General features: G+C 51.0%; 8 protein-coding genes across 8 annotated transcripts; 4 read left to right on the plus strand and 4 right to left on the minus strand.

Annotated features, from left to right (window-relative positions):
• GLOTRDRAFT_11392 (fungal pheromone STE3G-protein-coupled receptor) lies at positions 1-1,142 on the minus strand (the record flags this gene model as incomplete). The annotated part of the gene is made up of 6 exons (XM_007867284.1): positions 1-383; positions 442-579; positions 629-695; positions 744-853; positions 905-1,027; positions 1,079-1,142. Coding segments are annotated over 6 exons (885 nt in total), but the record flags the coding sequence as incomplete, so codon positions are not given.
• A 2,841-nt stretch (positions 1,143-3,983) lies between these two features.
• On the plus strand, positions 3,984-4,820 carry GLOTRDRAFT_128820 (STE3-like pheromone receptor; the record flags this gene model as incomplete). Its single annotated transcript, XM_007867481.1, has 5 exons — positions 3,984-4,194; positions 4,251-4,360; positions 4,413-4,479; positions 4,537-4,674; positions 4,726-4,820. The coding sequence occupies 5 exons, from the start codon at positions 3,984-3,986 to the stop codon at positions 4,818-4,820; spliced, it is 621 nt and encodes a 206-aa protein (XP_007865672.1).
• Positions 4,821-5,323: 503 nt separating this feature from the next.
• Positions 5,324-6,983, minus strand: GLOTRDRAFT_128821 (STE3-domain-containing protein; the record flags this gene model as incomplete). The annotated part of the gene is made up of 7 exons (XM_007867482.1): positions 5,324-5,690; positions 5,753-6,194; positions 6,245-6,382; positions 6,430-6,496; positions 6,549-6,661; positions 6,718-6,840; positions 6,893-6,983. The coding sequence occupies 7 exons, from the start codon at positions 6,981-6,983 to the stop codon at positions 5,324-5,326; spliced, it is 1,341 nt and encodes a 446-aa protein (XP_007865673.1).
• A 576-nt stretch (positions 6,984-7,559) lies between these two features.
• On the plus strand, positions 7,560-8,783 carry GLOTRDRAFT_110955 (uncharacterized protein). Its single transcript, XM_007867483.1, has 5 exons — positions 7,560-7,626; positions 7,681-8,023; positions 8,083-8,334; positions 8,392-8,475; positions 8,532-8,783. The coding sequence occupies exons 2-5, from the start codon at positions 7,747-7,749 to the stop codon at positions 8,633-8,635; spliced, it is 717 nt and encodes a 238-aa protein (XP_007865674.1). The 5' UTR covers positions 7,560-7,626; positions 7,681-7,746; the 3' UTR covers positions 8,636-8,783.
• Positions 8,784-10,033: 1,250 nt separating this feature from the next.
• On the minus strand, positions 10,034-11,267 carry GLOTRDRAFT_20680 (STE3-like pheromone receptor; the record flags this gene model as incomplete). Its single annotated transcript, XM_007867296.1, has 5 exons — positions 10,034-10,473; positions 10,527-10,649; positions 10,752-10,839; positions 10,894-11,006; positions 11,063-11,267. Coding segments are annotated over 5 exons (969 nt in total), but the record flags the coding sequence as incomplete, so codon positions are not given.
• Positions 11,268-12,132: 865 nt separating this feature from the next.
• On the plus strand, positions 12,133-12,386 carry GLOTRDRAFT_128824 (uncharacterized protein; the record flags this gene model as incomplete). Its single annotated transcript, XM_007867484.1, has 2 exons — positions 12,133-12,245; positions 12,341-12,386. The coding sequence occupies 2 exons, from the start codon at positions 12,133-12,135 to the stop codon at positions 12,384-12,386; spliced, it is 159 nt and encodes a 52-aa protein (XP_007865675.1).
• A 3,991-nt stretch (positions 12,387-16,377) lies between these two features.
• On the plus strand, positions 16,378-17,867 carry GLOTRDRAFT_75743 (STE3-domain-containing protein; the record flags this gene model as incomplete). Its single annotated transcript, XM_007867485.1, has 4 exons — positions 16,378-16,696; positions 16,752-16,931; positions 16,985-17,122; positions 17,179-17,867. Exons 1-4 carry the CDS (start codon positions 16,498-16,500, stop codon positions 17,865-17,867), a joined length of 1,206 nt encoding a protein of 401 aa, XP_007865676.1. The 5' UTR covers positions 16,378-16,497.
• A 2,376-nt stretch (positions 17,868-20,243) lies between these two features.
• On the minus strand, positions 20,244-20,857 carry GLOTRDRAFT_115928 (uncharacterized protein). Its single transcript, XM_007867486.1, has 2 exons — positions 20,542-20,857; positions 20,244-20,484 (listed from the first exon to the last, which is right to left on the minus strand). The coding sequence occupies exons 1-2, from the start codon at positions 20,748-20,750 to the stop codon at positions 20,451-20,453; spliced, it is 243 nt and encodes an 80-aa protein (XP_007865677.1). The 5' UTR covers positions 20,751-20,857; the 3' UTR covers positions 20,244-20,450.
• Positions 20,858-21,885: the final 1,028 nt, after the last annotated feature.

The raw sequence follows: 21,885 nt of genomic DNA on the forward strand, positions 1-21,885 counted from the left end.
CAATCTGCTTAAAATGTAGCGAAATGCGTCCCGGTAGCGTGCTATGGCTTCCTCAGCCAGACCAAAGAATGCGAAGAATAGGAAGCTACAAATGATAATGTTCCATCGACTGAGCTCGATAGCCAGGACAGCCCGGCTGTCCGACCTCCACAAGAGCGATGGGATTTGGCCTAAACGCGAAAAGTTGAAGTGGGTGTCACTCCAGCTCACCCACGGGTTGATTTCATCGGCATTGATGCTGAGGAAGTATGCGGAGACCGGTAGGCCGACGATTGCTTCCAGACTTGCTAGAGCAAGAAGTCGGCTGAGTCGGTGTCTAGAGAGGACCGTGTACTGTCCAAGAGTTTTCGAGCGGCTCTTCAGAAGGGCTCGAACTGTGAGCACTACGACGGCTAAAGGTTAGCCATCGAATATGCACGTATGTCTGAATTGGGGACATACCGCTGTACACTGATGTCAAGGTAGAGATGACCAGTGGCCAGCAATAGACAAGCGCGAAAGTAGGAGGGGTGTTGTATATTGCTGGCCAACAGCCTATCTCCTCGAGGATGTCGAATCGATGTCCTTGAACAATGTAGCCTACTACTCCTTAGAATTCACTGGCCCAGCGACATAGTTGGAGACTTACTCAGCACAATTTCCAGGATTGGGAGGCCCAAGCCTATTGCGAGGTCGATGAGAAGACGACGCTTTTTCTGTAAAAAACTGAGCCATCACGCGAGACAGGTAATCGTAAGAGTTACCGTGTCCTTGGAGATCGAGAGCGGCCGGGTGATAATTTGGTTGAGGGTTCTGTTGATACAGAAGGAAACGAGAGGGATTGCGACATTGGTCCCGATGTATATACGAGTCGCTATTACAATACAGAGTCAAAGAAAAACTGGGCTATGGATATAGCGCGTACAGATATCACACCATACCGGTGACCAGTTGATGGCGTTATTCCGCCATAATACGGAGTTGATGAACACATTAAGCGATTGCACGGCCGTCCAGGCCATGTAGAGAAAGACTCCGGTATTCCATGCTGCCATAGAACATGTGAGACAACATAGGCTGGACACCTGGGGAGACTCACCTTCGGCCTGCCAGGAGAATGGAATGATAGCGAGAACGAAACTGAAGAACGAAAGAATAGAAAAGACAATGTTCGAAGCCGACATAACTGCCCCTTCGGAAGGAATGTTCAGAGCGGCTCGGACATAGCTGAATGGTGGGGTGCTTAATTGAAGAAAGCGGTGTTGGGTAGTCGATCTCAGCCTTGCCCTATTTATGAGCGTTGCGCCGTGGTGGTCGCGACAAGGATGACGAGAGCGGGTGCCACGAACACCGATATCTCCACGCTCTGAGTTTATCATGATAAGACCAGGAACTGTGCATCTCTTCGGCTTGGAAAGGATATTCTCGTCTGCCTGGGCTCCACCTGTGCCGAAGTTGGACTGGAGCGCCCCCGTGAAAGTAAAAGCTACGTTGATTGAACTACTCTGACACGTACATAATGCGCACTCACATTATAATGGGGGCCTCATGTACTAACTGCCGGTGTACTCTTTCCATATGGCATTCAAGTACGGCGGCTCAGTGGATGAGCTGCAGCGAGGTAACCTGTACCAAATGAAAGGTCGTTGACGCTATGAACTTCGTAACCACTGGATTTGGCTCAAGCTCACCTAGTATTTGGTCATGTAGGTCCACAGTTACGAGATTCCGATGTCGCCATCTTCACCATACATACATCAAGAACATGATATCTTACTTTCAGGGAGACAGCAGATGGTAAAGTCTTCGGTCAATTACACAGTCCACTTGGTCAATCATAAATCTTATATAGGTGCACGATTTCATCCAGACGGGTTGTCAGCATCTCATGCTGCGTTCACCGAGAGCGGTCAGTCTGAGTGTGGACAGGATCTGTTTTTGGCAGCTATCATAGACTCGGAGCTACCGGACGCGACAGTCACAGTGCACGTGATTGAATAGTCACAGGAGTGTTGTACGGGCCTCAGATTAGAAATATTGTCCCGCGATGCCACGCACTTGCATCCAGGGAGTTGGTACGAATTTCTTTCCAATTATGAGTATGGGAAGGACTTGTATTCACGGAAGCATGGATACCTCCATCTTCACTGTACTGATGCTACGCTTGAAGGACCCACAGAACCAGTTCTTTAATGTTGGGAACAACAACGTGGCGCCCCATCTTTACCCACACCCTCGTCAACCAATCTGCAAGTACTGTATGAGCTGCCTTCCAACAGCGGCGGGTCTATGAATATTCACGACTCGATTCCTATATGTTTCAGACTGTCAAATTCCATGCTACCTCTGTGGAAGATTTGATCCTTCGAACTATCGTCAGTACTTTGTGCAAGAGAAAGGTATGTTGCTGAGCGCGGACTCCTGAATTAACCACTGATAGAACCCCCTGCTACACGTGTCGTGATCGAGCTTTTAGGTTTATTCTTGGGTATGGCCTCTTCGAAGCTCGGAACAACCTCACCTGCGAAGGCCGCCAGCGCGCCCAAACTACGCCAACGCAATAATAAGATTATCCTGCACAGATTATATTGTGCATGATATAGAAATTGGAAGGAACGTGAGTGCTGATGTATGCTGTCCATGTGAAAAGGGCGTGTGATTGGGCAATATTCGATATCGGCCCTCCGTCGAGAACAGGTCGTATTCACGGTCGTGCTGTACGCGTATATGCATTGCTTGGTTTCGGAAAGCGACCATCAGCTCTCCGAATACTATCTCCCAAGTAAGTGATGTACCTTCGTGTCCGGCGCATATGGATTATGCGATCAAGCACCAGCAATGCTGATCCGCGCCGTTATCCCTCTCCGAGTCGGAGGGACTTGATACGAAAGGGAGGACATTCTGCGCGCTCGTTTCGGAGGCTGAGTTAGTCCCGTCCAGCAGGACATCATCGACCATGAAGATGGCGTCCATAGCAATGGGCGGAGAGTGATTTGGTGGCACCGGGCCTGAACTTGATATTATGGGAATTGTAGGTTTGGATTATAGTCATCACTACGGTGAGGATACCTCTATTTATACCAGGGAGTAATCCTTATCCTCAAGATTACTGGTTGAAGACCACTCTCAGGTACGTCCTTGTACTGCCTCCTACCAAAAGCGGCATTCCTTGTTTTCTGTTAGCCCCGTTCGGACCGGTTTACCCCAATGTCCACAGGGACCCACTGATACGTATGAGCACCCAACATGCGTCAGACGTACATTTGACGAGCTCTCTCGGGCATCTCTGCATTGTCTGTGTGACACAACGTGTTCTGGGGCTGCCGAGGGGCTACCGCAATTGCTCCCATAGATCTTTGCAGGGTTCTGACTCTTACGCGCGTCGTGATTCTTTCCGCTTGTCTATTCTCTGGGCTCGTATGGTGCCGGGGACTGACACGCCCAACAACCACCATACTTACCTGGCCACATGCCCTGCGCACTCAACTAATGCCGCCCGCTGGTACACAGAGGCCATCTCTGCGCAAGGCAACTTATCATGCCTAACATGAGCTGGTCGATGGAACGCCACAAGGGGATCATCTGGTTATGATGACCAAATGTTTGCTCCCAGCTCGAGTGCGACCTCCCCTAAGGCGGCTCGGAGCCTACCGATTCGCTACGCGATACTTGACTCCGAAGTCCCTCATCCTTTCTCGCTATGTATTATCATCTCTTGGGTGTCTCGCTTGCCTTCATGCTCCATGATGCTACCCCGGGAAGGCCGTCGGGTATCTCGCACATTCCTGGGCTCGGCTACTGGCTAACCTCATAATGCCACTGGCCTGGTCTCTGACATGTAGCGGACGTCCCCTCAGAGTGTTCTTGTTCTCTGAAAGGAGTCTCTTGTCTCCGTCACGTCAAACTGGTGTATCTCGCCCATCTCCAAAAATCGGTCCACTGGTTTTATACTGTTCAGAAAGATGCCCCCCAGGACCTCTGAATCTCAATGAAGCTCTCCACATATGTCGGATAGGACGTATCCGCTCTTCCCTGTCGTGGCTGCCCTTGGGTTCACCCTTGTGCTTATTCCCCTGCCTTGGCATCTCCGCTCGTGGAACTCCGGGATATCTTACTACATCGCCTGGGTAGCCTTGGGCTGCCTCGTTCAGTTCATTGACGCCATCGTATGGCACGATAATACGTTGAATCTCGCTCCAGTGTGGTGCGATATCTGTTAGTACCTTCTGAAGCCTTCGAATATACGCCTGACTCTGAGAACTGAGAACTAGCGACTAGGATACTTGTTGCTGCGTCCTTCGGCATACCCGCGGCATCACTCTGCATTCAGAGACGACTCTATCGAATTGCGTATATGAAGTTCTCCGCAGATCAGGCCGCGGTAAGGCATCTGCTTTTAGCCTTCGCCTGGAAGCACTAATCGATCTTACCAGCCGCGCCGGTCCGTGGTCATAGACAGCATCATTTGTGTGCTAATGCCTACGATCTACTTGGGTTTCTGTACGTTTCCTCTTACAATTTCTCAGTGGACATAATGATACTTAGGGAATCCGTTAGACTACGTCGTAGAAGGACATCGCTTCGACATCTTCGAAGATATCGGTTGCTTACCCGTCTTCTACAACACGATACCAACCATTTTCTTGATATACATATGGCCCCTCGTCCTGGGTCTCATATCAGCAGTCTACTGCAGTACGCCCGTGATCTATACGCGTCAACCCGGTTTCCTGATGTTCTCAACAGCGCTCTCCATGATCGCCGTCATCCGACGGCTAAATGAGCTTGACAAGCTCTTTGCCTCCACCCCGAATATGAATACCAGTCGTTATCTTCGCTAAATGGGGGTAGCCTGCATGGGATGGGTACTGACCGTTCCCATCGCGGCGTATCTGATTTATCTCAACGCGTACGCTTTGAAGCGTTGGGTCAGTTGGTCGGATACCCACTACGACTTCTCTCGCGTGGGTCAAGTACCTGCAGTAGTATGGCACCAGGATATACGCACTGCCGTGAGCGTTGAGCTCGATCGCTGGTTATTTCCCGCTTGTGCTTTCATTTTCTTTACGTTATTTGGACTCTCTGAGGAGGCTCGCCGACACTATCATGCGGGGTTCACTAGTATCTTGCCATGCATGCGGTCTCGGTGACGTTCACTACTGTATACAATTGGATTATGCGACATGCTACAAGCAGATTTACAGAGAAGTTTCAAGTTTGACAACTGGGAAGGAGGGGGGCAGGAAATACATGGAGCCCGAATCCTAGTAGGCAAGAAAGGTGTATGCTACATGATTCACATGTCCGATGATATAAGAAAGAAATCCTACCAAGGATCCACCGCCTAGACGATATCAATCGTGCTTATGTGAGGTGACGGTCTCACGGATAACGGCGCATCGAGATCGTGCCGAGGCACAGACGAAACGTGAATGAAGTGGTCGTCGGGCCACTGCAGCTCCAATGCTTCCGACGGATGGGGTTCAGCTGACGACGGCATCACAGCCCGTTGCCCTGAGAATGGGCGATCCGTCTTGCTTTCGTGCCCGTCCATGAAGGAGTCAATATCGCCCAGTATTATCACAGAGTCGAGTCTATCTGAGAACGATAGGTCTGAATCTCTCTGGGGTCTACGGTGCGTGTTGAGATGGAGGGGGAGAGTGATGTTCAGCGGTCCGCGCACGTTAACAGGTCCTGGCTTTGTTTTCCAACTGACAGAACTGAGGGTATTGAGCGGTAGATAAAACAGCATGAATAGGAGGTAACGACATACACAGACGAGCCTGGTGCTTTTGACTCCGATACCGACTCGTACCCAAGGCATTTCGCAACGAAGACGTACAAGCGACGATAATGCTTTAACGCTTCATCGGCAAATCCAAAAAACGCAAAGAAGATGAAAGCGCAGATGACCGTGAACCAGCGGCTAGACTCGAGAGACGCTTGCAGCACAGGATTCGATCTCCAGATTACAGCCGGGACCTGGTCGACCTTCGAAAAGTTGAAATGCGTGTCTTCCCAAGAGATCCAGGGTTGTACTGGGAATGAGGTGACGTTGAGGTAGATCGTATAGATGGAGAGGGGGATGCCGCAGAGCACCTCGACGCCGGCGAGAGCCATGAGACGGAAGTAGCGGCTGGAAGTGAGATTCGTGTGAGGGGACAGGAATTTGCTGAACTCGGTCTTTCGTTTCACAAATTGGCGGATCGAGAGGGCTGCGTAGTATGTTAGAGCATTGTACAAACACTTGCAGGTTTAAACATACCTGAGTAAACTGCGGATACCATGGCTATGGCTAGCGGCCATACTTTGGAGAGAGGATAGGCAGGCCAGGTATTGTAGATAAATGGTTCGCAGCCTATATCTTCGAAGATATCAAACCGATGCCCTTGGACAATGTAGGCTGCCCTAGAGTCAGATAGAGCATGGGATTGAAATGAAGCCACGCACAAAGAATCATCTGCAAGAACGGTATACCCAAGCCAATGGCAAGGTCAATCATTACACCTCGGCGTTTCTACTCACGAATGATTACGCTCCAATTCATACAAGCCCCGAACACCACATACCTCCTGCCGAGTAACTACAACAGCTTCAACTTTGGAAATATGATACAGTCGACGATTTATGCATAGGGACGCGGCAAGGATGGCGACGCTGGAGCCAATATATATTCTACTAGCTGAGTAGGATGGGTACTTAGATTGTTGAAATCCGCATAATGCATAGTAGACTCACAGATGTCGCACCATACTGGGGCCCAATTAATGGCATTATTGTTCCACACGACAGAGTTGATAAAAAGGTTCAAGCATTGGATGGCTGTCCAGCCCATGTAAAGGCACGTGCCCGTGTTCCATGCTGAAGACGAGGTGAGCGAACGTTCAGCAGATACATCACCTGGCTGGCGCACCTTCTAAATGCCAGTAAAACGGTATTAAGACGAGGACGAAGCCTATGAAGGAGAACGCAGAAAATACGGAATTGGGGACGTCGGTAAGCATAGAAGGTAAAGAAAGTACAGGTGGTCAACACACTACAAGATAGCAAAGAATGATAGCGAAAGCACTGGATGAGAAGACGCAGAGAGGGCGAGAGTCGTAGCGCCGTCCTCGACCCTTAAGGATAGTCGAGGCCGTATACTCGCATACCCATTCATCCTCTTCAGGGTCTTACCTTAGAGCCAGGTATGGAAGCCTACAGCGTCCTCATGAGAAAAGAGGGCTGGTCGATTTTTCACCATTGCATCTGGATAAATCCCGGCAGTTTACTTTGTAGCTCAATTAGGATCTCCGTATGTACTTGCCGGCATGTCGACCGCCACCGGACGACCTTGTGCCAAATGAGGCCGGTGGGCAGCATTTGACTGTGCATCCTATCGCCAGCATACTCCCCCCGGTGCACACAAACGTAACGCTGACGAGACACAGCTTTTGTCCTTGACAGGATGAACGGTGTGTAGCAGGATGTAGATAGAACCTAACTGACAGTAGCGATAGGGTCCAGCTTGATCGGCATATGCCGGCGGCACGTTCCGTCTACCCAAGACATGGTAAGCCCCTGGTCCCTGCGGTTCCGCCGGATTCATAACAGATTCACTCTGAATGTAACATTGGATATATTGACTTCTTTGAAGACAATCCATCGGTCAGTAACACTCGGAACAGATGAAAGACAACATTTTCAACGCAGGTACACCAGCTACCAGTGGAGGTGTCGCATCAAGCACTGAAGAATCAAGATTGTGATTGAACTCATATCGCTGAAATGACTTCGCCAGCAGATCACCCTGCCAGAGGACGCGGTAGGGGTAGAGGGAAGTCTCGCGGAGGTTTAGGAAAGTATCTTCGCGCTAGAGGCCGAGGTCGCGGACGGAGTCGCCCAGCCGAGTTCGGGAAACGTCTGGTCCTCGAAGGTGAGGAGGAGGAAGAATTGGATCCGGACTCCGAAGAGGCGAAGGAGTTCGCTCGCAAGTACTCGCGGCGAGAACTTGGCTCGAACGCCGATCGATATGTCGAGCCCGAACCCGAGCTAAACTCGGACGGTAAGTTGTATCCAACAGAGACGCTCGATCTGCCTATCGCATCGCTAACGAAAAATCAGGTGAGGTTGAGGAAGAGCCTGAAGTAGATCTGTCCGCGTTTCTTGCCCGCCAGCGTCTCTCGCCAGAACCAGATCCCTCGTCTTCCGCGCCCCCTCCACCCGACGAGGAAGTGGACGAGAGCCTTGATTATCTAGATACTGGTGCATCTTCCGCTCGAAGCAAACCGAAGAAGGGCAAAGCGCAGACGATCGAATGGGACGAGAAACTAGAAGAGCTAAGCCGTGAAAAAGCTATCGCTGACGCCAGTAGAGGCAAGCACTTCCGCAATGCTGTTCGAGAATCCTGGATAATTGCTAAGTCCTACTCAGAATTGAAAGAACGCTTCAAGGCACAATCCAGCCAACAACGGTTTCGGCCTGTGGTACCCGGCGGCGAGAAAGACAAGAAAAAAGGCACGTATGAAAATATTCGATTTATTCATTTACATTTACTCATGTCACGCCGCTAGGAAAGGAATATGTCGAAGCACCGCCTCTTCCAATCGAGAATACAAATCGTGCGAAGGACCAGAAGGAAGAGATGCAAGACTTTCTGGACGATTTGCTTGGATAGGCAACTCGCGTGTGTAGGAACCCACAACCCTCGTTTCAATCCGTCGTTCAAGCTTGTCCTTGTTTCTAAACCCGTTCTTCTGAGCTCTCCCTCATTTTGTAGGGGACGACCCTAGGCCTACTCGACGTGATTGTTCCGAACTGCTCTGTGGCGACTCAAAGGTCCCTCCGATGGTGCCAATGAGTGATCCACACCCCTTTTCAGCATATTGCCTCAGGCCTCAGATCTTATACTTTGCTTGAGCCACAGTCATCTAGACTCTCGACTGTCTTCGCAAGAGTTTATGCGCCGCTTTGAAAGCAGTCACCGTCCCGTGGCTTGCCGACTCTGTTTCCATCATCGTATCACTGTGCTGTGGCGAGGTGGGCCTTCCGCAGCAGTCTCGAGTGGCTTGGTTGATTTCGTCGCATTATAAACTTCTTTGACTTTCTCCCGCTTCGATAGACGCTTGTTGCGGTCGTGGCTTACCTACACCACAATATCGGCAACAGGATGGCAATCCGTGGATGCCATGTCCAGGTAAAATTCTCGGCTGATAATACAAGGGAGGAAGGCCATGCCACACTCAAGCACGGGCGGTCGTCTGTGTTCATCTATAAACGACATTAATATAAAAATACTGGTATTGGTCGCATTGAAGTGTCTAGGGATACAGTTTGGAGGAAAGAAATACAAAATGACCGAGGGACTCTTGTCAGCATCATTGCTAGTGTTTCGCATCAGAGGCAAATGAGTATGGATGTAAGCTATGAGCATCTGAATGGGACAGAAGGTCGTAAAAAATAAGTTAACGGGACTGGTATGAGCGGCGCCACAGGCGCTAGGAACGTGATAATTAGACGATATGGATGACATCCGAGTCCTGTTGACGAGGTGCTGTCATCATCTCATCCGATGGGCTCGACGGATGCGGCATCGCTACGGGGCAGACGGACGGAGGGGAGAACGGTCGATGAAACGCGGGGACAGCAGGTCGGTCGTACTCTGGCGAGGTCGGTCGAGATGCGACGTACGCCTCGGATATCGATATGTGGTGGTTAGGATCCGTCTCGAACGGCAGATGATTAATAGTGGGACATTCGCTGGTGGCCGGAGATGGCGGCAACGACGAGGATGAGTGGAAGGTTGTAGCGTCCTTGATCTTGGCGGGTTCAGGTAATGTCGGCGTAGACAGCCCGTGCGACTTCTCGACATTGTAGCCGGGCGAGTCGACATCGGTGGTCGCGAATGATGAGGTGAAAGACATCCCTCCTTTCTTCTTGAAGTCTGGACTTGATGGAGAGTACATCGGCGGAGGCCCGCTGGACATGATGGGGGGTTTGGGACGGACGAAACTAACAATTGGAATTCGTTCAGCTGAGAGAGGACATGAAGTCTGAAAGAAGACACTAACCTAGTCGGGAGAGTAGCTTGCAGCTTCTTTGCAGGAGGCTTGAGTCCGAATCGCTTCGCAATCCACCAGAACAACATACTATAATGTCTCCTGGCTTCCTCGGCGAAACCGAACAAAGCAAAGAAAATGATGCAGCAAACAGGGAAAATCCAGCGGGATAATTGGACAGATGTATAGTAAGACGGGTCGTTCATCCATATTAGCGCTGGAACTTGACCGACACGCGAGAAGTTATAATGCGTGTCCGACCACGAAACCCAAGGTGCGATGGGGACGCCCTTGTTGTCAATGTAGATGCTGTAGATCCCTATCGGAATGGTGCAACAGATTTCGCAGCATGCGAGCAGCATCAATCGGAGGTATCGACTTGCGTTCATTGCTTGGGCTGAAGTGGCGAACTGGCTGAACTGGATGCGACGGATGAAGAAGTTACGCAAGGATAGTGCTATACCAAAGTCAGCCACCTCATCTATCTATTACAGCCGGCACATTACTCACCTGCATACACGAAAGAGATGCAGCCTAGTAGTGGTGGCCACATGAACAAGAGGAAGTACGCGGGAAGCGTGTTATATGTTGCCGGCTGGCACCCAATATCTTGCAATATGTCAAAACGGTGACCTAGGCCATTGTGTCAATTCATGGGACGAGAGACGGTTCTGTGAGCTATTCACCTTGCACGATATAATCTGGAAAGAAGCCCTCAATAAGCCAGAACGGTACAACTCACGAAGAACAACTCACGAAGAATCATGATCAGCAGCGGAATACCGAGGCCAATCGCAAGATCGGCTATTACAGCACGCTTTTTCTGTAAGTCACGGGCGGTTAGGGCTGCTGAATGGGTTCCAAGAGCGGGACGTACATCTTGCTTGGTCATGTTAACGGACCGTATGGACGATAGGAGATACAGACGCCTGACAATACACAGAGATGCCGCCGGAATTCCGACTCCTGCACCGATGAAGAATTTGGTTGCTTTAACGAATGTCAGGAACTCGATACGCATATAACTACTGAACGCCGACACTTACATATATCGCACCACACAGGTGCTATGTTGTCTATCCTTCCATCCCAGACTACTGCATTGACGAACATATTCAAGCTACCTAAACCAGCCCAGAGCATGTAGAGGCAGGTGCCCGCGTTCCATGCTTGGAGATGCCAGGACAAAGGCGTAAGGGCAAGGATGAACCCAAGGAAAGAGAAAACAGGGAAGAGGGGATATGTGGGATCTGTGAGAACCATGTTTTCTCGCGAGGCGAAACGCCAGAAATGAGGAGTCCCGAGCGCAGGGAGACGCCATTTTATGCATGCAATTAAGGACAATGCAAGGGATGCGGAAGCTTATCTCGCCTAAAAGGGCAGGAAGCTGTAGTGGTAGTGACGTGACAGTTGTCACGCCTCGGGGATCGGCCCAGCCGGCCGGGGCCCGCCCTACCTTCCAGTTGGCCGCAATGGCTTGCACTTGAACGCTGCCACAACCTCGCCCTGGCTAGCGGCACTCACAAAACTAAACGGTTTGGTCATGCCAAGATTGATTTAATATCAGGGTTTACCCTCTTTTTTAATATCACCTTCGTCCATGGCGTAAATTATTGTGCTCTCTGGTGCGGATATTATATTAGTTGATCCCTCATTGTAGTCTCATTTTTGGAATTGGATTAAAGGCCAAATGTGCAAACTATTCAGATTCCCGTATTTCGCAGCGCACCCGTGGCATGCATGCATGCAGCACCCTAAGATGCACAGACATTGATTTCGTGGCGGTGGCAGTGGCTGCCACGACATACATACCTAAAGGCTGATTCCCGCGATGGACGGGATATCGTGACATGTCACAATATCACTTGCCATATTCGGTCGGACACTAGAACCGCACTCTCTGCCCAGAATGGACAGTGCAAAGAGCAGGCAGCACCCTGGTTTCAAAGCGTATTGTCATGCGCCTCATCCCTTCACTATATATTGCCCCCAATGTCTCCCCATCCCACCTCTTCACTCAGAACTTCGCCCACATATCCGCGACCTCCCTTATTGGATTACTCGCTCTTCGCCGCTGTCAGCGTGCGCACTCCAAGCAGCTTAACAAATAACCGCTATGGACGAATACGAGTTCATCAGCAATATTATTGCCCTCGACGTTGAGGACGACCCCGCATGCGATGCACCGCTCGACATGGAGCACCCAGGCTGTGCGACCCAGCACGCCTGGTGCGTCATCGCATGATGACAGCTTGCATGATCTGTATGTAGCCATTGCGTTTACTTTACATGCGACATTTGACTGACAAGGGCATGTGAAACAGTGATGTGCAGCATCTCTTTGCTCTCTTCTTCCACGTCCATCGGTAAGACCGCCTTCTGCAGGTAATCTCCCCATTTCTTGTCACCTTGCGGTTTCTGATGCGAGTTCATTCATAGCAGAAATGAGACACTCCCCTCTATGCTACTTAGCCCGCAGTTGATCTGCGTATTCCGGGTCTCTTGGTCTATCTTATTCGTCCGGTACACTGCCTTTCCTCTTTATCTTCGGTTTGCTCTCTCTTCTGGGTTATATCTTGTAGCACTAGTTTCCGCCTGTGTTTCTGTATCGGTAGCGTCGGCTGATTGTACGAAGGAGATACTCACAGGACGTATCAAATCCGCTTGTATTCTATTGCTCTCGGTTCGGTCGTACAACTGGTGCTCCGGCTACTAGTAGTACGAACCAGAAACATTCTCTCACGATGTATCTCTTTGCTACTCTTGTACTGGACTTCTAGTTTCAGTGCCTATGACTTGCCTATGACGGCCCGGTATTTCCGGAGGCCCATTCTTCGCCTAAAGTAGTGATACAACTGCCTTATTAGTTCCCTTTGGACTCGTTATATGCCGACTGCCCTCCACCTGCCTTATAAGGGAGGCATTTAGTCGGTCGCCTTTGGGAGACTACCTTTGGACGCTCCATTGTGCCCATGGACCGTGGGCTCAAGAGTACTCAAGCAATACCTTTATAGTTTAGTCTAGGTTTGCTGATTGGTGGTGTTCATGGTTCTTCTGTATGTAAGTTACAAGGTCTGGCCTAGCCAGGCTTGTGGCGTGGACGCGACGGGGCTAATCACGTGGTCCCACTGTTCTCCCAAAGCAGTAGTGCTCCTACTTACCTAAATCGGCTGCGCATGCTTTCCATTGTTTCAATGCGCAGTCGTCCTTCGCCTTCTTACCCTCCGACCGCCATGTTGGCTGAGCGCAGGCTTCCTACAGGTTCAGTGTCCCCTGAGGTCCGAGATCAAGCGGCCATCACGCTCAGCTCCCCTCTGAGGACGACAAAAACTATGAAAGAAAGCTTGTCTGCGGAAAGAAGTCCAGTCAGGATGAAGGCGGAAAGATATCTTCAACATTATTTTAAAAGAAAAACCATCGTTCAAGCCTCTCAACGTTATGAAATGCTCTGGACCGTCAGGAGCATTATAGGGGCGCGACATTGCCCCGGCTCCCGCCCAGCACGTCTGAGAAATCGAGTGGGGCAGAAGGGACGCGTCGAAACGAATATCATTGTCGTCCGGCAAGATAAAATGACTAGGTCAATTTTTGAGCGTCACGTCCGGCAAGCCCTATTCTAGTCCATGTTGAGTGAACAAAGGAACGGCACACGCGCCCGACACGCTCAAGCAATGTCGCTATCCGCATCAACATGGCCGGAGCTTCATTTCAGAACATGTGCTTCATGATCAACTGCATGCGGCAAAAATACGGAGAAGATGTAATGCTGAGGTGTGAATAGCAGCCGGTACGTCGACTTATCCATTGTTCTCAACACTTGGGATGTCTTCTAGCGCGTCCTGCTCTCGTCCGATCCCCGATCTTCCGTCTTGCTGGGAGTCAGCTGCAAGACAATCGTTTTCAGTGAAGTCAATCCGGGACGGGGACGAACATCATCCTGCGTGACCAGAAGTGCCGGGTCCTCATCATGAATCCGAAGTTATCCTGCGAGACTTTTGGTACCAGAATCAGACAGCACAAGCCCCGGCAGTGAGACACCGGAATATTTCTATATCGTCCAGTGTCCCTAGGCCCCATTAACATGGCACAGGAACCTGACGATAAGAGGAAGGAACCGGAACCGCCTCTTTCTCGTGCGGAGTCAATAAAAGTGCCATACTTCATGGAATATATACGCACTGAAGGGACAGGAGCTACGTATGCGGCCGTGCAGCCCCTTGGGCTCGAAGCCTACTATGCCAAACTCAGTCCTCAACCGAGATTGGAGCTACCAGAGCAAAGGGACATAAAACTGGAGAAAGCTCACATAATTAACTCGAGTTGGGAAGAATCCCTAGCCTGCTAGGCACCCAAATATCCACAAGTCATATGCAGATACCTGACGTGCCTTGAGACTCGGGTTTGACTGGGATGCAGAGGTGGAAATCAGGCTTCAAACTGTCTGTAAGCTTGAAGTGTAGTACGGAGGATTTCGGGGTATATCTGCGTGCACAGAGGAGAGCATGTCGGACGTCCAGGAGCGAAGCGACAAGTCGACGCAAGTTGGAAAAGACATTGGCAAACAATTGGTTGGTGCTCTCTGGATGCGCGGGATACTGCTGTGTGGAACTCGGACTTCCAGTGCTGGGAACGGGGAAACCGATAATAGGGCAAAATTACGGTAGTGCCACAGGGCAGCGTGTTCATGCATACCAACAGCATAATGCCTTCGCGTGGTTCCCATTGTACGACGAGTCCAGTATGGAGGAGGGCAACTTTGCTCGACACAACCGGTTTTCAAGGCAGGACGAGCGTATTGCCGAATACGGAATGATCTTTCCAACTCCGCCAGATAATGCCCGTGACAGGTCACAATTGTTCTTTCTTTTGTGGCGTTCAATGTCTGGCCCCTGTGGACCGACTCGTCTTGCATAATGCATTTGTTCTCGGACCATGACGGTCCGCCGATTGTGGAAAAACGCAGCGAGCCACAATGTGGATGATTTTGTGGCTCGACTCGCCGTTGTCCTATGATTTTGTGGCCCTATGGCGCTCGACCAGCGATGCGACGGCTCAACTCTCCATTTATTGTTTCCTCTGACCTGTAAAAGGCGCGTCGCGCTGTACCCTGTATCCCCAACATGCTAGTACACTCGAACCACCGCTATTTTTCTCTGCACCACCCTCCTCGTCCGCGAAGGTTAGACTCTCCGACGCGATACAGCGCACCCCATTGCCCGCACACAACTGCCCAGCTACATCATCACCACAAACATCATACATGGATTCATTCCTGCCAATCGAGTTAGCTGGTGCTTTCGCACCGGATAATTCTGCGACGGCCGATAACCCCGCCCTCGACCCCTCTGTCCCCCGCGACGAAGACTCGTGGTGGGGCTACGGCAGTTACTGCGTCGTAGCTTGACGAGATATTGTACGTTCGCCGTTTTCATCGCGCCGATGGCTCGTTCTGACGCGGCCTTAGCTTTCAGCAGATGGTCAGGAATCACTGCAAACGGTCAAGGGCTTCTGCGTTGCCCGTGATGGACAGTTAGACTCTATAGGTTGATGAGGAAGAGAGCGCGTGGCTATAAGTTATCTGTATCGTTATTCGCTTCCTTGCCGTTTGTATCAGATATTGTTCGGTTTTCAGACGCCTGCCAGTAGTACAACTTGTATCGCTATCGCGGAACCTATACCATTGAAGCTTGATATCCACCTGCGGATCGCTCCTACCTTGCAGTCAATATTTCGGCCGATGTGCGCAGTTTGCGCGATCCAATGCATCTGTGCACCAAACGGTCCAAGCCTTGCTCTGGTGAGCGGTGGCGACGGCCTCCGCATAGGCATCTCTGTGAGCCCTGCGCGGTCCAAGCAACTGCGACTTGTTGATAACTCGCACTACCTGACGAGAGAAGACCTGCATTTTTCCAGCTGAAATGGATCCTGGGCAGTTTTGTCCGTCTGCCATCGCGAGGGGGGGGGGAGCCAAGATGGGGTCCTTCAATCAGCGTCTCTGGTAGTTCGGGAAGTTGGTGCGTTGAGTACTCTACATTATGTCTACATAGACTGCCGACAGATGTCGGGGGCCACGGCGCGTCATGATCAGGTGACGGCGAAACACGGTGCACGAATGTCAGTCGAAGTCACTCAGCAACGACAAGAGTCCGACTGGGATACCCACTGTCACGTTTGTAGTCGACAATAGACATGGACTATTCAACCGGAGACTGGATCTTGTAGTGGACGCTAGACGCATCCAAATTCACACGACTTCTCGGCACGGCATTCCCACGAGCCGTTTGTATTCTGTATCAGGCTCATTGTGTGGGTATAACAGTGCGTACAACAACTCGTGCTTGTGTTCACATTCGGGACAGGGCTTGAATCCATTGTCCCTTCGACATTATGCAGGCCGTTTATACAGGCGACGCGAAGATGCCTCGAGCCTCACTCCGTCCCCGGGAGTCTGCTCACCTTTTCTTTTTCTCTGACCCTCTCCATGTTTGCTGGTCTCCCTGTGGGTGCCTTCCTCGCTGCGCTGCTCGTTCTTGTCCCCCTGCCCTGGCATTGGCAAGCTCGTAACGTCGCCACGCTCTCCATTATTGCATGGCTTTTCGTCGTCAACATAATCTACGGTATTAACGCTATAATATGGGGCAGTGATGCCATAATCAGGTTCGCACCGTGGTGCGACATCGGTGCGTCCTCACATTGCTCGCAAATACGGTGTACTCACCACCACCATTTCTCCAGTTACTAAAATACAGATTGGATCCAACGTTGCGTTGCCTGCTGCCTGTTTCTGTCTGGATTGGAACTTGGCCAGCGTCGCCTCTATCAACCGGGTCCGAATTACTACTCAGGATAGACGCAGGCGCCGTATCTTCGAACTCGTGATTTGCTGGGGAGTACCTGCTGTGTATATGACATTACGTAGGTGTCACTCGTGTTGCAACTGCGGAAGCGTACTCAAGTCTTGTCTGTAGATTATATCGTGCAGGGTCACAGGTTCGACATCGTCCAGGGATTCGGCTGTCGACCGACTACATACGTCTCCTGGCCGGGCGTACTAATTATCTGGGTCATCCCCCTTCTCTTTACTCTAGCAGCGTGCCGATTCGCAGGTGAGCTGTCATTCACTCCAGCCAGGCCCGCCACCTGACCCTGACGTCTCCTTCAGGTCTCGCCTTATATTACTTCATCCTCCAACGAGCCATGTTCTCCAAGCACCTACAGAGCACCAACTCTGGACTTACCCCAAGTCGGTACCTGCGCCTCCTGGCGCTGTCCCTCGCCGAAATGTTCTGGGGCCTCCTTGTCACCATCCTCAACATGCGCTTTTCGCTGCAGGCGGGGCTGCGTCCGTGGATCTCCTGGGAAAACGTGCATTCCGACTTCTCGCGCATCAACCAGTACCCGCTGCTTGCGATACCGAGCACGGCGCTGTCGTGGACGCTGTTCCTCTGGTGGACCGTACCGGTGTCGGCGATGCTGTTCTTTCTCTTTTTCGCCTTTGGGGAAGATGCGATGAGGGAGTATCGCGCTGCCGTCGGGTGGGTCCGCCGGACTGTCCTTCGCCAGAGCGTACAGAGCGAGAATAAGTATCCATTCTCGAGCTCATCTCACTCTACGTATGTGCACCCCCCCTCTCTCGCCCTTGTCTCATTCACATTTCTCCTTCCAGTCTCCCAACACGCCCCAAGAGCCCGCTGGTCATCTCTATCGGCCACGAAAAGCCCGTCATCGAGACAGCGTTCCCTACGCCTACTTCGAGCACCGCCTCGGACTTTCAAGAGACGAAAGCTGAACTACCCATCCCGCTGTCTCCCGTGTTCCTTGCCCAGTCGATGCGCTGCCCGTCCAGCATGACCGGCAGCCGCGCTACGATCGCTAGCTACTATTATAGTCCCCCTTCTCCCGGCAGCTCAGACGAGCGTCGTCCGCAGTACGTCTCTCATTCTCACCAGATGGTGTAGCTTGACTTCGTTGGCTCTCGTGTGTATCCTGATCTTCTCGTTGTCCAAGTCACAGTGTCCTGTATTCCCGTCGAAATTGGCATTCGCAGTCGTACTCAATTCACATTCAACTGACACTGATGCTCATACTCATGCTCATACTCACAGTCATAGCCACATTTGTTACAGGCCTTATTCCACAGCTTCTGTCGGATGTACACGTACTATTTATCGTTACGAAATACAATTTTTTTGTGATCTACGTGCCTTGTCGCCAATCTGTGTGTTGCGATATACTTATACCAACCTCGCATTTTCCGATTGATAAGATTGGAGGTTGCGGATGCAAATGCTCAGCGAAACTTGCTGCTTCTAATGCATCCCTTCTAAGTACTGAGCTTCACGCTGCGGTGTTGCGTTGAGTCGTCTGGGTGTACCGGAGCGGTTGGGATATTGTCCTCGAAAACGCATTGTCCCGTACACCTCTTGGCTTAGGGAGGATATTCATGTCATCGCCCCCTTACAGTGAACAACCACAGATAATTAGACGTGATGACAGTCCATGATTTTTGACGAGGGCACATATTTTGTGAAGCGTTGATGCGCAAGAGTTGGAAAACAAAATGCGCGCAGATGTAATTTCGTCGGGATACAGATACATCAGGAACACTACTCATGTACGAGTCATTTATCTAGAGGCTACACTTTATACAGGGAATGGAACAGACACCGTTACAGTAAGGCATTTCAAGCAAAACTGAAGAATGAATGAAAGAGGGGTACGATCAATCAGCCCAATGGAAACAAAACTGCTAAATGAGTTGGGCGTGGATCAACGCGCCGGAACCGACGAGTATAGATGCACACAGTCGCATGTCTTGTGATGCGGCACTATCTATGAAGAAGTCTATTAGATGTCCTCGAAGTATGATCAGGGGATGGCGTATTACTCACGGATATATATGTTGAATAAATTAGTATTGTTGTGGGTCTCCGCTTGAAGCGAGAGATTCAACTGATTGTGCACCACCAGCCCCCTCCGCTGCTCCACGCCTCAGAATCGACTGGAACGGAGGAAGTGGTGATATCGGTGCAGTCCGCCGAGGTCGTGTCCAACGAGAGTGACAGCTCGAGGATGAGTGACTCGAAGGAATCCATTACAAGGATGCGTGGTTATGGGTGCTCGTTGTGGCGCTGGCTGTCGCGGTGATTATGCCTACCGCTGATGCGGGTGAAAGTGCGACGAAGGACGAAGAGCGAAGAGCGAAGACAGCTGAGCGAAGTGGATCGCAGAGTATAGACAACGGGTTGAATATGAGGGGGGCAGACATTGCTGTATGACCTTTATACGTGTATACCAGGGACACCATGCGGCAATATACATAGTCAAGCCACGGTACCGACAGTGTCCCCATTGCAGACTCACGACGAACGCTATGATGCGACAGAAAAGCTGTTCAATGGGACTCACCGACGAGACGACTACGTCGACATTGTCATCTAAAATGGGAAAGACGACCTCCTGTGAGAGACGCAGCACGAGGTCATTTCACCGCTTCAGTCTTTGCGAACACGACCCTGCCTGTCAGGCCGAACAAAGAGCAGGAGTACTCTTCGGACGAAACAATGTAGGCCATATAAGGTAGTCTAGCCTTTTGTCAGACCGTGGGACCAGGCCCTAGTACCCAGCTTGTCTAGCATTGCGGTCACGGTCACGCTGGTTTCTTGCAGAGCTCTCGCGTCCTAGTGATGTTGTAGCTCTCTGACAGCACTCTACTGGGTCATTGTCTTCCAGAATCGCAGTTGTTGTCCGTCTTGATTTGCTAACTTTCTTAGGAGACACCGGCGGGGAGGAAAACACCGGCATGCTTTGCAAAGCTACTCTACCTCATGCCAGCGCACATGTACATTGTCTTCACTATCCCGCCCCTACGCGCACTTCCCCGGATTGCTTTCCTATCGTACTTCTTGTTGAGTGTATGCCTATATTCGACTCCCCTCCTGGTTCGCGCTCTATTGGGAACGGGGATAAAGTCCCCGACCTCCCCCGTATACGCATCATATTCGCTCTAGACCCCCTTTTGCTTGAGTTGTAATGGACGCTCGAGAGAACTCAATAGAAACCAGTAGGTCAACCTTCCATAGTGAATCTTTTGCGCGATAGTATCCTCTCCGCGATGCAACGCTGATTGCACAGCTATGCCCTACGCCGCTGCTAGCTGGCTAACCTGCGGCGCTGCTCAAGCGCTGAAGTCGCGAGTCGCCAAAATTGAAATACACAGTACGGAGTGGTCGTGATGTTCTTTACATTCGTAAGACTGCTATACAGAAGTAAGCCGTTGCACTATTCTATCATACAGTCTCGATCTTGACTGCTGTACAAGTCAATACACACAGAGAATATATAGATAAGGAATGTCATAGTCGCACAAATATCGACGTCGCAATAATGTGTTGGGAAGCCTGAGGCGGCCTAGAGGCTCAGTTCGGAATGAAGTCAGCAGTCGACCGTAAGGACATTGGATGATGCCCTACATGCGATTAGGCACTCAGTGAAGTAGACTTCTCCGACTTGACAAGGCGCTTACCAATAATTAGAGGATAAATTATAGCGACAGAGACCGAGCATGCTTGGGGCTATACGGTTACATGACCGCACACCACCAGCCACCAGGGGCCCAGGAGGACCTTGATTCCGCGTCGACTGGAATATCGCCTTTCTGAATGGAATGCTCCATAAAGCCGCTTCCTTCGTCCGTCGAAGTCGGAAACCCGGCTGTGATGGTGGCGAAGTCATCCATGATAGGGCGTATGGATCGAAAAGAAGGGGATTTAATGGGTTTGATAGGCTTGTTCGAGCGTCCTTGGTGTTGGCGCAGTGTCTTCGTAGGTTGGTATGGGGGTGCGGAAAACTGACCGTCGGCCAGCTTTATAGGCCTCGCCTGAGCGCTGTGGCCAGCGTGTCTTATTCATCAGAGGACCTGCGGTGGGATGCGCTCTGGACAATCACCACTAGCCGGTATGTGGATCTGTGGCGAATGAAACACGTGTTAATGATGAGCACCCTCATTTGACAGTCCAGCCCGCAGTGTAGTCTGTGGCTTCATTCCGAATCGGGCAGACTCAGCTGTCGTGGCGTGCTGCTGGATGGACTGCGCTGCGGCCTGCAACGGGAATGTCTGACCTCGTTTCTCTATAGAAGACGTGGTTTTGTTCTGAACGTTCTGCCCTCCGGTTCTTTTGATTTATCCGACAGTACCCTGATCGATGGGATATCCCATAAGCTTCGGGTCATCCTACTAGCGGGTAAAAGACCAGTCACGTACGGCGTACGCATCTCAGGATGCCTGACTCAGTTCACCAGATAGTTTTGCTCATCCAGTTGCTTCCATAATTTCATTTCACGCTCTACCCAATTGAAGGACCATCGGCCATTCAAAGGAGATCGCACAGAAGTGTCTGATGGTAGTGTAGAACGAAGGTAGTATACATGTTTAGGGATACAGTGTTGAGTCGTAGAGCGTCAGGCAAATGAATAAATAAATAGAGGTATCCCACTCGTCATCGCTTATGCATCGTCTATCGGGACCCCTCAAGGACACGGCTTTTCATCAAACCTGTCCGACAAGTCATGTAGTGCCTGAGGTTCGGCTTGCGGCCTCGGCGCATACTTAGTGAAGTGAGAATGCAGCACGGACTGTGGTGATGAGCTCAGGATCGGCGAAGACTGGGCTATAGAAGCGTCTTCGAGGGTATCTTCCGCGCCGGGATGGGTTGCAGACGAATATAAGCTTGCAGTCGTGGAACTAGGGTAACAGTGAACCTTGTATGTTGATGAGTCTTGAGAGGCGTACACCATAGACAGAGATGCAGACGCTGATAACGAGACGGGGGCAGGTTTGGGCATCGACACAGTACTTGCGCTGGTCATC

This window comes from Gloeophyllum trabeum (assembly GCF_000344685.1).
Source record: "Gloeophyllum trabeum ATCC 11539 unplaced genomic scaffold GLOTRscaffold_00006, whole genome shotgun sequence".
In the NCBI taxonomy this organism is placed as follows: domain Eukaryota; kingdom Fungi; phylum Basidiomycota; class Agaricomycetes; order Gloeophyllales; family Gloeophyllaceae; genus Gloeophyllum; species Gloeophyllum trabeum.